General features: G+C 42.1%; 1 protein-coding gene across 2 annotated transcripts in view; it reads left to right on the top strand.

The window, feature by feature from the left end:
* PDZRN3 (PDZ domain containing ring finger 3) overlaps window positions 1-13,965 on the top strand; it is a 133,756-nt gene that overhangs the window by 115,875 nt on the left and 3,916 nt on the right. For both annotated transcript variants that reach the window (XM_021538961.3, XM_021538962.3), the window contains 5 exons: window positions 1,735-1,976; window positions 4,710-4,797; window positions 11,951-12,049; window positions 12,628-12,690; window positions 13,266-13,367. In XM_021538961.3, coding sequence (XP_021394636.2) covers window positions 1,735-1,976; window positions 4,710-4,797; window positions 11,951-12,049; window positions 12,628-12,690; window positions 13,266-13,367 — 594 coding nt within the window. The remainder of the gene's footprint in view (window positions 1-1,734; window positions 1,977-4,709; window positions 4,798-11,950; window positions 12,050-12,627; window positions 12,691-13,265; window positions 13,368-13,965) is intronic.

Here is a 13,965-nt window from a genome sequence, read left to right as displayed (position 1 = left end):
TTTCCTTTTTCCAGAGAAAACATTACGCTGAACCTAATTTTACAGCTGTACAAACTGTTTTAAAGTAATCTGCTCAATTGGGCGAGTTAATGATATTTAATTTGACCAGGCCAAACTTTACATGCTGTGCATTACTGGGAGCAATGTGCAGTGCAAGTGTTTGTGTGATGTAAATGTCATGCTAACACCTTCCCCTCTCAGCTGGCTTCACAAAAATCCTGGTGTCATCACCTCTCTAAGGCAAACTCAAGATGACAGCAGGGGAAAAGTGTTAGTTGCACAAGGTAATTCAGCAGGAATTTAACCTTTTCAATCTATTCTGCACTCATGTTAACCCTCTTTATATCAGCCAGTTTTTTGCCCTGGGCAATATGTTAAATATGGGCTAAATTCAGTTATTGTGCTGAGTAATGTTCTTGTTCAGGTGCCCCACTTTAATGTGACTAAATGTGGATTATAGTTGTATGTAGTGCAGTGTGTGAATTCTCTGCTCAGCCCCCCAGTTCCATGGCCTGGCATGTCTCCTGTTATTTATATCCACTACTCTAAAAATGGAGTTTTTTATTGCTGTGACTGAGTACTACCATCATGTTTCATCTAAAGAATTGTTTATCAGACACAAACACATAGTTTTGTAGTTTTGGTTTTGTTCAGCAAAAAGGCAAAAAGTCCAAAAAGCAAACCAAAACTAGAAAAACGCCAGGAGAATCAATAACTTGTTGTGTTTGAACAAGGGCTGAGGGATTTCTAATCTGCAAGAAACAAATGGGGTGCTGGTTTCTGCTTCACCTCAAAGAACAAGCCCAGTAAAATCTATCAAAATAAAAGGCAGAGCAGAGGATTTGTAAAGTTACTGTAGTAAAAACGGAAAGTGAGAGATGCACAAGGTTGTGGGGATGGTTCCTGGCACTGGCTGCTCACACCTTGGTGATGCCTGAAGAGGCTGACCTAGAAGAGAGGCTGGACAGAGCTAAAACAATAAAGTAAGGATTTATTAAAAGGCCTTCAAAGGATACACCTTGGGCACTACAAGAGCCTGGCCATGGTTCTGCCCAAGATGGACAGTGTGTCATGAGATTTTATACTTTTATAAGTTTTGGTCCATTTCCATATTGGAGTTCATTGTCCAATTCCAGCTCTAGGTGATGCAGTCCCACCCTCCCAGGTTGCTTTCCTCCATTCCCTGTTTGCACTTTTTGGGCTGAAGTTGCAGCAGTGTCCTTGGTTTTGGGGCTGGAAAAGGATTGTTCTGTGTGCCTGAGCTGGTTCTGGGGCTGGAAAAGGATTGTTCTGTGTGCCTGAGCTGGTTCGGGGCTGGAAAAGGATTGTTCTGTGTGCCTGAGCTGGTTCTGGGCTGGAAAAGGATTGTTCTGTGTGCCTGAGCTGGTTCTGGGGCTGGAAAAGGATTGTTCTGTGTGATGAGCTGGTTCTGGGCTGGAAAAGGATTGTTCTGTGTGATGAGCTGGTTCTGGGCTGGAAAAGGATTGTTCTGTGTGCCTGAGCTTGTTCTGGGCTGGAAAAGGATTGTTCTGTGTGATGAGCTGGTTCTAGGCTGGAAAAGGATTGTTCTGTGTGCCTGAGCTGTGAGCAGAGCTGCTGGCACTTTACCTGGAGTTTGGAGTAATACACCATTGCAGTGTAGAGTATGGAAATACGAACGCTAAAACTTGAGGCATCTCCATGGCTGGGAGCTGAGCCTGGGTCCCTGAGAGCTTTGCTGCTTTCTTCCTGCAGGTCAATGGGAAGGATTTATCCAAAGCCACCCACGAGCAGGCGGTGGAGGCGTTCAAAACCGCCAAGGAGCCCATCGTGGTGCAGGTGCTGCGGAGGGCCCCACGCGCCAAGGCCCACGAGCCGCAGCTGGTGGACGCGGCCACCCAGACCGACGTCACCTTCGAGCACATCATGGCCCTCAGCAAGATGGGCTCGCCCAGCCCGCCCGTCCCCGGCCTGGACCCCTTCCTGCTGCCCGAAGAGTAAGTGATGCTTCTTGAGCCTCAGAAATCCTGGTGTTCCCTCACGTGCTGTGTTAGAAGGAGTTCACAACCTCAGCTCGCTCGCTGGTAAACGTGTCCTCCCAAAAAGTAGCCAGGATTCATCCAGCACTAAGCTGTAAATGTGTGCTCCCAGAAACATGTAAACGTGTCCTCCCAAAAAGTAGCCAGGATTCATCCAGCACTGAGCCATAAATGTGTGCTCCCAGAAACATCTAAACGTGTGCTCCCAGAAACATATAAATATGTACTCCCAAAAAGTAGCCAGGATTCATCCACCACTGAGCCGTAAACGTGTACTCCCAGAAACATGTAAATGTGTACTCCCAGAAACATGTAAACATCTACTCCCAAAACGTAGCCCAGAAACATGTACTCCCAGAAACATGTGAATATGTACTCCCAGAAACATGTAAATGTGTATTCCCAAAAAGTAGCCAGGATTCATCCACCACTGAGCCATAAACGTGTACTCCCAGAAACATGTAAATGTGTACTCCCAGAAACATGTAAATGTGTACTCCCAAAAAGTAGCCAGGATTCATCCACCACTGAGCCATAAACGTGTACTCCCAGAAACATGTAAACGTGTACTTCCAAAAATTAGCCCAGAAACATATAAATATGTACTCCCAAAAAGTAGCCAGGATTCATCCACCACTGAGCCATAAACATGTACTCCCATAAACATCTAAATATCTACTCCCAGAAACATATAAACATGTACTCCCAGAAACATGTAAACATCTACTCCCAGAAGTAGCCAGAATCCATCCACTGCTGCACCATAACTCACAGGATTTTCATTTTTCCTACACATTAGTGAGACATTACTCACATGAGTAATGCCACTGAGTCACAACATGGCCTCATAAAGCTCATTTTTTTTGCTGGCATTTGATGGATAAAGTTATTGCATTTGGTAATTCCTCTCACTGCCTCTTTGGGTTGCTTATGTTTTAACTTTATTTTTTATAGCTGCTATAAATTGTGTAATGCTAAGAGCTGCTACATTCTGTTCCAGTGTATTAATTACTTTATTATAACCCTGCAGCGCTGTTACTCGAATAAGTTATTTTCTGGGACTAAAATTACTTACCAGTGTTGTCGTGGATGTTTTAGAATCAAATTTTAATTATTGTTAATGGTAATTTGATGCTTTTGTACTTACAAATACAAATGACAATTATCTCCTGGCACACACACCCCCGCCCTCACATGCTGTTGGAGAGGAAAACAGCTCCCCAGGGAGCCCCTGCAGATTGCCTGTCATCCTGGCACAGGGAATGGGACTGTCCCTCCACAGGGACAGGGAATGGGAAGGATTCTGACCCTGCTGTGTGTGAGGGACTGATCTGGTCAAGCCACAGCCATTCGTGGTTTTGGGGCGATGCTACACGTGGTGAGAGCAGGACTGGTGTGCACCCAACCTGCCAGGGCACCTCTCGGACATCCCTGCCTGCCCTGCTGGGAAATGGGCTTTGGCTGCAGACAGGAACTGATCCTGAGCAACTTCCAGAGCACAGCAACCTTCACACACCGAGCCAGGACCACTCCATGGCACTGTCTGCTCCTCTCGTGACTCTCTGCTGGTACTCAAAGGGTGGTTCCAGCCACCTATTCCCAGCCCACTCAAAATTCAAGCACAGCAGCACCATTTAGTGGAAATACTTGACAAAAGGCTGGAGCTCTGAGCTTGCAGTGAACAAACTGCAAGCCTGTGGAGTCTGTGGAGAGGACATGATTATTCCTAGGACTTCAACACTGCACCTCCCAACCTCATCTGCACTAGGGGCTTTTAGAACCTCTGACTTCCCAACTGCACTTAGAAAATAGCAAAGATTCGTTCCTGATGAATCATTTAGGAAAAAATTCTTCCCTGTGAGGGCGGTGAGGCCATGGCACAGGTTGCCCAGAGAAGTTATGGCTGCCCCATCCCTGAAAGTGTCCAAGACAGATTGGAGCCACCTGGTCTAGTGGAAGGTGTCCCTGCCCATGGCAGGGGTGGAATAAGATTTTCCTTAAGGTGCCTTCCACCCCAAATTGTCCCACAATTTTATCATTCTGTAATTTAGGTTGCAATGCACCTGCATCATTCCACCTTAGCCCTAGCAGCTCCATATTGTTCCTTAGTTATTAACCCCAGCTGCTGCATCACCAGGTCCCCTCCTCCTCCTCACAGCTTTTCTCATGCCAGGGCCACACTCAGCTCTCTGGCTGTGCTGTCACCCAGCCCGTGAAATCATTTTTCCCTCGTGTTTCCTCTCACTTCTCCCAGTTCCATTCAGATTAATCTCGCCTGCCTCTAACAACTTGACTATCCTGGCCAATTAGCAGATGCTGTTACATAAATAGCCTCAGCCACTATCTAGTTAACAGAGAATTAAAGGGAGTTTACTTTCACTGCAGATAAAACAATCCAGCACAGAAAACAGTGATCACAAGAGCATCACACTGCTTACAACTTCCAAAGTAAAGGCAGTGGAAGTGTGGGAGAGCTCAAGCAGTAAAAAGCAGCAGGCTGTCCTCCTACAATACATGGAATTTTCATTTCAAACACTTACTGGGGTAAGTGGTGTAGCTTATAGAATTAACCACATGCAGCTCCTCAGTGTGGGGGTCACTCCATCATCTCCTCTACAAGCTTGGAATGCATTAACAAGTTCCACTGAAGTCCAGAGTGTTGTCCTAAAAAATACTTTTTTTTTTTTCCAGCCATCCATCCGTGCATGAATACTATGACCCAAATGACTACATGGGAGGAATTCATCAAGAAATGGACCGGGATGAGCTGGAATTAGAGGTACTTAATCGGAGTGACTATTTCATTTCCATATGCACCTCCAGGTCTTTGAATTGCATAAAGTGGAAAGACTTTTCAAAGCAGATCTTTGTGATAACATTGTTCACTAGTTGCTGATACCTTTATCACTCCGTTGAACTGTGAGCCAGGCACTGATGATCATCAGCTAACAAATTAACATAAATAATGAAGTCATTGATTCCTTTAATTAAATACTGTGTAAGCGTACTGATTTAAGCTTTCTGAAAATCTGAAGAGCTCTGCTGAGTGGCAGGACCTGTTCCACATAACCACAGTAAAAATGTGTGAGTTTCCCTTAAATATTTCCTGGCTGAGAAACAGATGTTCTTGATCATATAATTTTGACGTATGTGAAGTTTACAAGACAAGGCCAGGATAGATTTGCCACTATACTAAGCTGTTCCTCCCTTTTTCATTACTTAAGTGACATATGTATATATATGAAATTACAGATAATAAAAGTTGAACCAGTCATGAAAGTATGTAAGCCCTTTTCCCTGCCAAATTTTTAAAAAATCACTTTTGGTTTTAGTGCTTGTATATCCCATCAGAAGTTCATCTTCAGTTTTCTCATTCCTAATTTGAATAGGCTGCTCCCAACCATTCAAGGTACAGCACAGAAATTGTGAGGCTCTGCAAGACACTTAAACAGTACTGACCCGGTGAAATGTTTTTAATTTTTTGTAATAAATAGTAGCAAAGTATCCCAATAGTTCTAAATACAGCCAGCAATGTCTGACCCAGCTGATCCATCCAAGACTAAGGGAATATTTTGTACCTTTAGCTGGCTTGCACTTCTGATTTCTTAGATCCTGGTCCTGCTAACACCACTTTGTCACAGCAAGCTGTGCTGACCTGCCTGAAGCTCTGCTGAAATCAGTGCAGATTTATCAGCAGCTTCAGTGGGAGCAGAGTTCAGTCCTTCCATGAGCACCAGGTTGTTTCCTTCTATAAAAGTGTTTGCAGGATCAAGGACTAAAACCCCATAAAAAGTTTGCAAGCTGTTCTCAAATTCTGCGGATCTGGTAGCAATTCATCTCTGTATACAAACGTAAATCAAAGGCAGGATAAAATCAAAGTGCCAGTAAAACAAATGCTACTTAGCAGACTTCAAGGCCTTACTTTTCAAACAAGGGCCTTTTTTTTTCTTTTTCCTCTCTCTTAAATAAAAACAAATACAATATAGATTTCAGTCTCAAAGGAAGATGTAGAACAAGTCAGTGTTTTTTATCAGTATCTTTCCAAAATCTACTTTTTAGGAAATCTAATATTGTGGATAAATTCTATTGCTTCCATTAGAAGGTCAACCAGTTGAGCTGAAAACAGTTTAAACACATGCACTCCAGTAGCCAAACCTTAATATGCCTTAAACCACAACATTAATAATTTTGACATTGATATAGTACTTGATGGCAAAAGGTGATCAGCTCAGTAACACAGGCAGATGAACATTAGGAAAGTCTCTGTAGCCTAATAGTATTTCTTAAAACCCACTAAAGATTCCTGTTCAAATTGTAAAGACTGTGATCAATGGTAAGGTCAAAGTGCTAACAGGGACTCAACTGGCTGGTTGCTTTTTTGTTTGCCTTTTGATAGATATGTTTTAAAAGACCACAAAGGCACTGTTTCATTGACTGCAGCAGGAATGTTGAAAGTAAGAAAGCCATCAAGTCAGCCTTCTGGGTTTCTATGTCTATAAAATGTGCTTTGAATTTAAATCAGAAGCTCCTCATCTAAACTTTTATGGTCTATAACTGACTGGTTAGTGATTTGTAACAAGCAAACAAGACAAAAAAGGTGAAATAGCCAAGTTCACAACAAACATCCAATGTAAATATCCATAGCAAGGAATTTATGCTGGCACTATTGCTGAGGTGCCAAAATTGCATTCTCGGTTTTATCTCAACATTTGTCTTAAAATTGATGACTCAGAGGTAGCTGCCATATATTCTCTGCTACAAAAATAAATAAATACCATTTCTTTTCTTTTGAAGTTTCCATGCCACAAGTAAAGAGGAACTAGATCGTGAACTCCTATTTTATTATAAATTAAAAGTACATTCATTCTTCACGGAGGCCCAGCTAGAAGTCATTTCAGGCTCATAAAGGAAGAATAATGTCACTCCAGGATTCCCCAGCAGTGTTATGCATTAATATGTTTATTCAAACAAGTCTGTCCAGCTGTCAGACACAGCCCAAGCCAGGGCTCTCTCAGTGGAACTTTCTCACATTACAAAGGAGAACATTCTACATCAAAAAGGGGCCTGTTCCCTCCCATTTGACTTTCTGTCTTCACCCTTCCCAATATGCAACTTGTATGTAGGTCTTTCTTTCCAAGGAAAGAACTGAACTCAGCAGAATGGTTAGCTGAAAGTCAATGAAGCTTGGAGATGAATATTACATTCAATGTTTGCTACTGCTGAGACATTTCCCTCTGATACTCTCACTCAGTCTTGGACAGAAATGAAGCATTCTTGTCAGAAGACTGAAGGAGGACACCAAATTCGTTCAAAGAGCTTTTTGCCCACCCAGTGCACAGCTCCCAGTGTTCCCAGCATGAAACCACAACAGCTGATCAGCAAAAGATGAACACAGCACAAAAAAAAAAAAAGCTTCAAGATCTGAAATTAATACTCCACTGCTTTTAGGAAACCATGAGTAAAAGCAGAGTACCAGAGTTTCAAGCTCTCCCCTTTGCTGTACTTTGCTACTTTGGTTGAAACTTTTCACTTTTTTCACTTCTCCAATAATTTGTTTGCAAGGGAGGCGAGAGGCGACTCTGAGCATGTGAATTGGAAGGCTCCATCACAGGCACTCTGCAATTTTTATTCCATCCTGGTTTACAAAGTGTTTCAAAGCATCTTTTATGTGAATATATTTCTTCTCTATGAAAACTCCAGCTCTGCAGGGAGTTGCACAGATCAGGAGCTTCTCAAGGCAGGGCTGTGTCTGGGAATACAAAGAGCTGCAGCCCGAGCTGGCCTGCTTCAGGCAGCGATTGAATATGGAAAGGTTTGGAAAAGCTTCACAGCTGTACTTTCTAACACAAATATTTGTATGTTCTGTGTTTGGAACAAACGCAAAAGTGGTAAAACATTTCATCTGGCTCACAAGGCAGCACTGAAAGGTTGTCCTGCCTCAGCTCTCTGGAGGTTTTCAGCCTGGCCTCGCCACCTCGTGCCGTGTGAGAAAGGTCTGAGTGATGGAGCTCTGCCTGTCTGCTTGGCAGAGAGCCTGGCATCCTCCAAGTTATCTCACTGAGCCATCCCAAACCTCTTTTCATCAGGGTGAGAAACAATTCTCCTCAGCCTTCCCCAGCACCACTGGTGATTAAAGCTGGTCCAGCCTCTGTGGTCTGACAGAGAGTTCCCATCACAGAGCTGGGCTGCCACAGAAGCCTCCAGGTAGAGTTCTACCTCTCTAGAGCAGAGAATTTTGGAAAGAAAATCTGGCTTATAGCTTTTCTCCTTTGAAAAGGGAAAGGGTGGGATTATTTTCCATTCACCTGTGTTGAAAACCACTTTGATATGAAAATACAAACACAAAGATTACTTTCTTAGGTTCAAGAAAGCATGAGGAAGATTTTCCCTCCTGCTGCAACAGGGTCAATTGATAAAAAGTAGAAAGGGCCTTATGCAGTATAGTTCTTTATATTTATTTCCCTGGCTCTGTTTTCTGTGTGAAACGTAGCAAAAGGAAGCACAAAAAGGAGGACACTGCTGGTTAGGTATGGCAGAGGTCAGCACAGAAAAAAAACCCAGCACATCTTACAGAGAGAGGGAGGACAGAGCCTTACCATGCAAGCTGTGGGTGAGGCTTTCTGAGTGGCTGAACTATTCTTACCCACTGCTGTCATTTCACATCTCTACTGCTCATTTCTGTCTTGTTAGAGGAAGGACTCTGAGTTTTATAAATTTGCAGGCAGGCCATAATTCTAAATCAGCAGTACAATAATTCAATAATCCTCTGCAAATGAAGGATCTTCTGAGCTTATAGAGGTTAATTTACTATTATCACTTGCTCCTAATTCATTATGATGAGTGGTTGCAGGTATAATGTCACAGGGCACGTTCATTTCTTCTTGTCTTGCTGTAAATGCCAGATGGATTTCAGCAGCCAGCTCTGTGAGCCCTCCCTGGCTCTGCATTTGATGAGGAGCCAATAATCTTTCAGACACTTCTCTTGCACAGACTATTTTGAAAGAGCATCCAAATCCTCCTTTGAACATTTCTCAAAATGTCACTTTTACCTGATCTGAAGAAGCAGATTTGAATTATCTGTGAGTGTAAAAATCGTCATAGACAGGATTTTCACATTTATCATATTAACCCACCCCAGCATTCCCCCACTCTGCCTGCCAGCTGCTTTCTGTGGCTGCAGAGCAGGTGTGCAATAACCTCAGTGTGTCCCTTCCACTGCCCAGGGTGCAGCCCCCGAGACAAAACTTTAAGTTTTGTGGCACTCCAAACACAGGGACTTGCACTTTTAAACTCCTCCAGGCCCATATTAATTTTCCTCTGTTTAATTAATTCCTGGTACAATTACTCAAGCTGCCATAATACCTGTACTTGCAGGTGCCAGTTTTCCATTTTTCCCTTTCATGTATTTCTGCATTACACAGACTTGCCTCTGAATATGGAAAATAACCTTTGCTTTGAAGACTCTGGTGTTGATTCTTCAACTCCAACTGGAATTGCACACTTTTATCTCTCAAATATTTCAAACCTTTATGATTATATTAAAACTTCATTGACGTAAAGACCTACAGAAAGCAGCTGTTGCTGTGTTTAAGTTCATAAAATTATAATATTTGGGTAGCATCAAATCCACTCTCTCTCTTCCTACCAAGGACTAGAGGGATTGTACTCAAGAGTAAGTCTGTCAAGTAATTACTCATAAAAATTCAGGTTTTAAACACCTGCTCTATAATTTTTTTCTGCCCTAGCTTTTCTTGCTGCTTTATTTCTGTGTGTTTTTAAACAACAGATAGCGCTTTACCTTTCAAAATATATATAATTTAATTTACCAGATGATTTATTACCTTCCAGTATATCACAGGTCACATCTCAGATGGTACAATTTAAATATAAACCCATTCTTTATTTGTAATTATTACAGCCTTTATAGTTGTACACTGTTGGAAAAATAGCTATTGTTAGTAAAAACATGTGGCAAGTAAGAATGAAAATAACATCTTGCTCCCTCTTTTCTTTCCACTCCAAGAGTTTGTAGTTATTCAGGGTCTATTTAAGCAATAGCCAAAGTCACCATATATTTCTGTTTGGTTTTGTGGGTTTTTTTTAACATTATAAATATATTTTTTCACTGCCAGTATGGCAAGCAGTAGAATGAGCCACAGCACAAATTTCTTGCCATGTTTTCAAATCAATATAAAAGCATTCCTGAAGATGATGAAACTTTTTTGTTAAAGTATGCAGGGAATATGGGAATTGTTCTGGGCCTGAATTAGGCTCAATCCACAAATTCCCACCTCACCCCCAGTTCACTCCAAGGGTAAATGCAGGATAAACCCATTGACTGCAGTGACATTCTGGAGGATCAGCTGAGACCAGAACAGAATCCACTTTGTCTCATCTTTCTTCTGAAGAATCTCATCTCCTCTCTAGAAAGCCCCGAAGCTTTAGAAATGTGAAGAAAACCCCACTATTAAAGTATTGTGTTCAAACCTTCAAGTAACAAAAGAGGGGGGAAAAAAAAGCACAGCAGTTCACCATGGATACTATTGATTGAAACCACTTAAATACCAGCTGAAATGTCACTGACATTTACAGCTACGCTTCTTTAGGGGGGAAAAAAAAAGAAATTACACATGTTGACAAGTAAATAACACGAGATTGCTGATCTTGGCAGCTGTCAGCTAGACACACCGATAAATTATTCATATCAGCTTGTTTTATTGTCTTGCCCCTTCCAAATGGCACAGCAAGAGAGATGTCAGAAAGAAGGAGCTGTGTTGTCAGGACTTCTCCTCTGGAATGGCAGGTCCAAGCACAAACAGAGGGTGCAGGGTCTGCCCTGGGGCTGGGACAGGGATCTGGACATTCTGGACATTCTGGATCTTCTGGATATTTTGGCTGCTCCCACTTGTCCCTTTCAGCAGAGCCCAGATCTTTCTGGCCTGAGGAGGAGCAGGACCTCGCTCACACCTGAGGAGGTAAAAACAAACTCCAGGTGCTTTCACACCTCTGTGTGTGCTGCAAAACCCTTCCTCCCCAGGGCAGCATCCTCAGGAGCAGCCCTGCAGTCACAGTCAGTGGGTTCAACACCTTAAACCCCCGGGATATCCCTGCCAAGCAAAAAGGCAGGACTGAAAAGTGCCACAGGGATGCTCACCAGCCAGGAACATCCCCCAGCCTGGGGGTATCTCCATGGATTTTACAACCCTTCCCACCAACCAGTGTCACACAGCAGCAACAAACACAGAAGAGAAAAAAAAAAAAAAAAAAAGAAAATAACCCTCAGGAATTCCTTGTGGAAAAAAAAAGAAAAAGTGTAGAGGAAGAGCATACATTTTTAAGATGGGTTAAATGTCTCTGAGATTAATGAGACCACCATGACCTGCTGAAACCAAATGCTTGCAAGATACTGAAATGCTTATTATGTTTCTATTACCAATAGCAAATGCTTTGCTGACAATATATTGATCTTCAGTCACACTTTTGAGAAATTTATTACATGACTTCATGAAAATGATACAATTTAAAGTAATAGAGTATTAGTTTTTTCTGAAAAGCCAGAGAATTACCCTGCTTATTAGGAAATATGTATCGGCTATGACAAATATTGAAATCATACTTTATAAGTATTTTCGCCTTTGAAGTCTTAGCACTACATGAAATATAGGTAATTTTTCTTCCTTAAGATCAATAAAAGGTCTATTTTCAAAATGACTTCCTATTGATTGAAGGGTCAAAAATGTCCCAGGTATTGATTGTCTGCATATAATCACGTTTTGCTCAGTAAGTTAACCTCGTCTACAAGTGAAATCAAAAGACATCCACTATATCACTTAAGCAAAATATTTTCATTGCATTTGAAAAATTGCTTCCATCAGTCACCAATGTCTAACTGACAATTATTTTCCTTCTTTTTTTTTTTTTTTAAACCTCAGGAAGTGGATTTACACAGAGTGAACAGCCAGGACAAGCTTGGCCTCACTGTCTGTTACAGAACGGATGATGAAGATGACATGGGTATTTATGTGAGTGAGGTAAGACTGAGCTGCCTTCCCTAAGATACCATTTGTATTTTCAGCTGCATTGTTGAGCAGTTAAGATATTTATCCTCTGTTTGTACCATGCTGAATAAACAGCCAAAATGCAGTAATTGGAAGAAATCTAATTATTTTCCTTTTCTCCAAACTGAGTGCAGTCCTGCTCCCACTGAAGTCAAATTTCATTGTATTAACAATGTTCTATTTCAGATGATGCCTTCATAGTATTTTCATATATTCCCCATTTAATTTTTATTCTTGATTATTCCTGAAACAATATAAATTACAAAAAAAACCCACATACTTTTATTTGCAAACACCTGGGGCCTGTTTCTCTCTCCTTGTCCCTTTGCATGGAAAAAAGTAGCATTTCCATGAAAAAAAGTAGCATTTTATACAGCAACGTTTTTTCACCACGCAGAGCCATTTCAAATTAATTGCACCAATTTGGGGAAAGAAACTCATAATTAAATCTAAAACCTTCCATTGAAATGCACCACCCAGGAAATAGGGGAAGTGAATACTGAGCTCCCAAACCTGCAGAGTTTAAAATTTTATTAAATCTTATTTTGCAGATTGATCCCAACAGCATCGCAGCGAAGGACGGGCGGCTGCGAGAAGGGGATCGCATTATCCAGGTACGTGTGGGAGATGCTCCAGGTGTCCTAAACCCCAGAACTCCAGTGTCCTAAACCCCAGAATTCCAGTGTCCTAAACCCCAGAACTCCAGTCTCCTAAACTCCAGAACTCCAGTGTCCTAAACCCCAGAACTCCAGTATCCTAAACCCCAAAATTCCAGTGTCCTAAACCCTAAAATTCCAGTGTCCTAAACCCCAGAACTCCAGTATCCTAAACTCCAGAACTCCAGTCTCCTAAACCCCAGAACTCCAGTATCCTAAACCCCAAAATTCCAGTGTCCTAAACTCCAGAACTCCAGTATCCTAAACCCCAAGATTCCAGTGTCCTAAACCCCAAAATTCCAGTGTCCTAAACCCCAGAGCTTCATCTCCTGCCCTCCTAACAAGGCTCTGCACCTGCCGTGCTGGAGGTGGAGCAGCATCACACCTCCAAACCACCCCACTGGCCCAGCACTGCTCTGCACAAGGCTGGGGATGTGTGTGTGGAGCCAGCCAAGCACGTCCATGGGGCTGGGCACAGCAGCACCCAGGGGTGCCCATGAAAACCCTTCATGGTGCTCTTTTTTTCTTTCAAGATCAATGGCATCGAGGTGCAGAACCGAGAGGAAGCTGTGGCACTTCTCTCCAGTGAGGAGAGCAAGAATATCTCCTTGCTTGTGGCAAGGCCAGAAATTCAGGTATGGTAGCAACAAAAAAAAACTCACTTGAGTCTTAATTAAAACAGTTGCTGTTTTGTAGAAAGCAGTTCTTTCAAACTGTTTAACCTGTCTAAATCTACCACATCTGCCTAAAACCATATTTTACACTTTGACTGCACATGCATATATATGGCATAAAATAATGGAATTCAGCAGTCAGGGTACTTACATATATATTTTATATTAAAATTCAATTTCTAAGACATCTGGTGATTTATATGTACTGCAGTGCTATTACAAACACCGGTGCAAGGTATTATGAATGGTTTTGAGCCACAGTTTTGAAGAACATGCTGAACTCTAATTCCTATAGCTATTGATTATTCATTCATTAAAACACCTATTATTTAGCCCTTCATACACAGTCTCTTAAAGTACTTGAATACTGTCAAGAAGTCCCCTGAGCTGTAATAAAAGGTTGAAGCAGATCCCTTTGTAGAGCAGGGATTAGCACAATAAAGGTGTTGAACAAACAGCCAGGAGCACCATTGTTTGATCTGTCTCTGCTCCTGGTGCTGGGAGAGCAGCCCTTGCAGTGCACCTGGAGACACAGGGTCAGGATCATCACTGTCCTCTT

This window comes from Lonchura striata, chromosome 12 (assembly GCF_046129695.1).
Source record: "Lonchura striata isolate bLonStr1 chromosome 12, bLonStr1.mat, whole genome shotgun sequence".
Taxonomy (NCBI): Eukaryota; Metazoa; Chordata; class Aves; order Passeriformes; family Estrildidae; genus Lonchura; species Lonchura striata.
The sequence above is the reverse complement of the archived record's forward strand: the minus strand, read 5'-3'. Positions and strand labels throughout refer to the sequence as shown.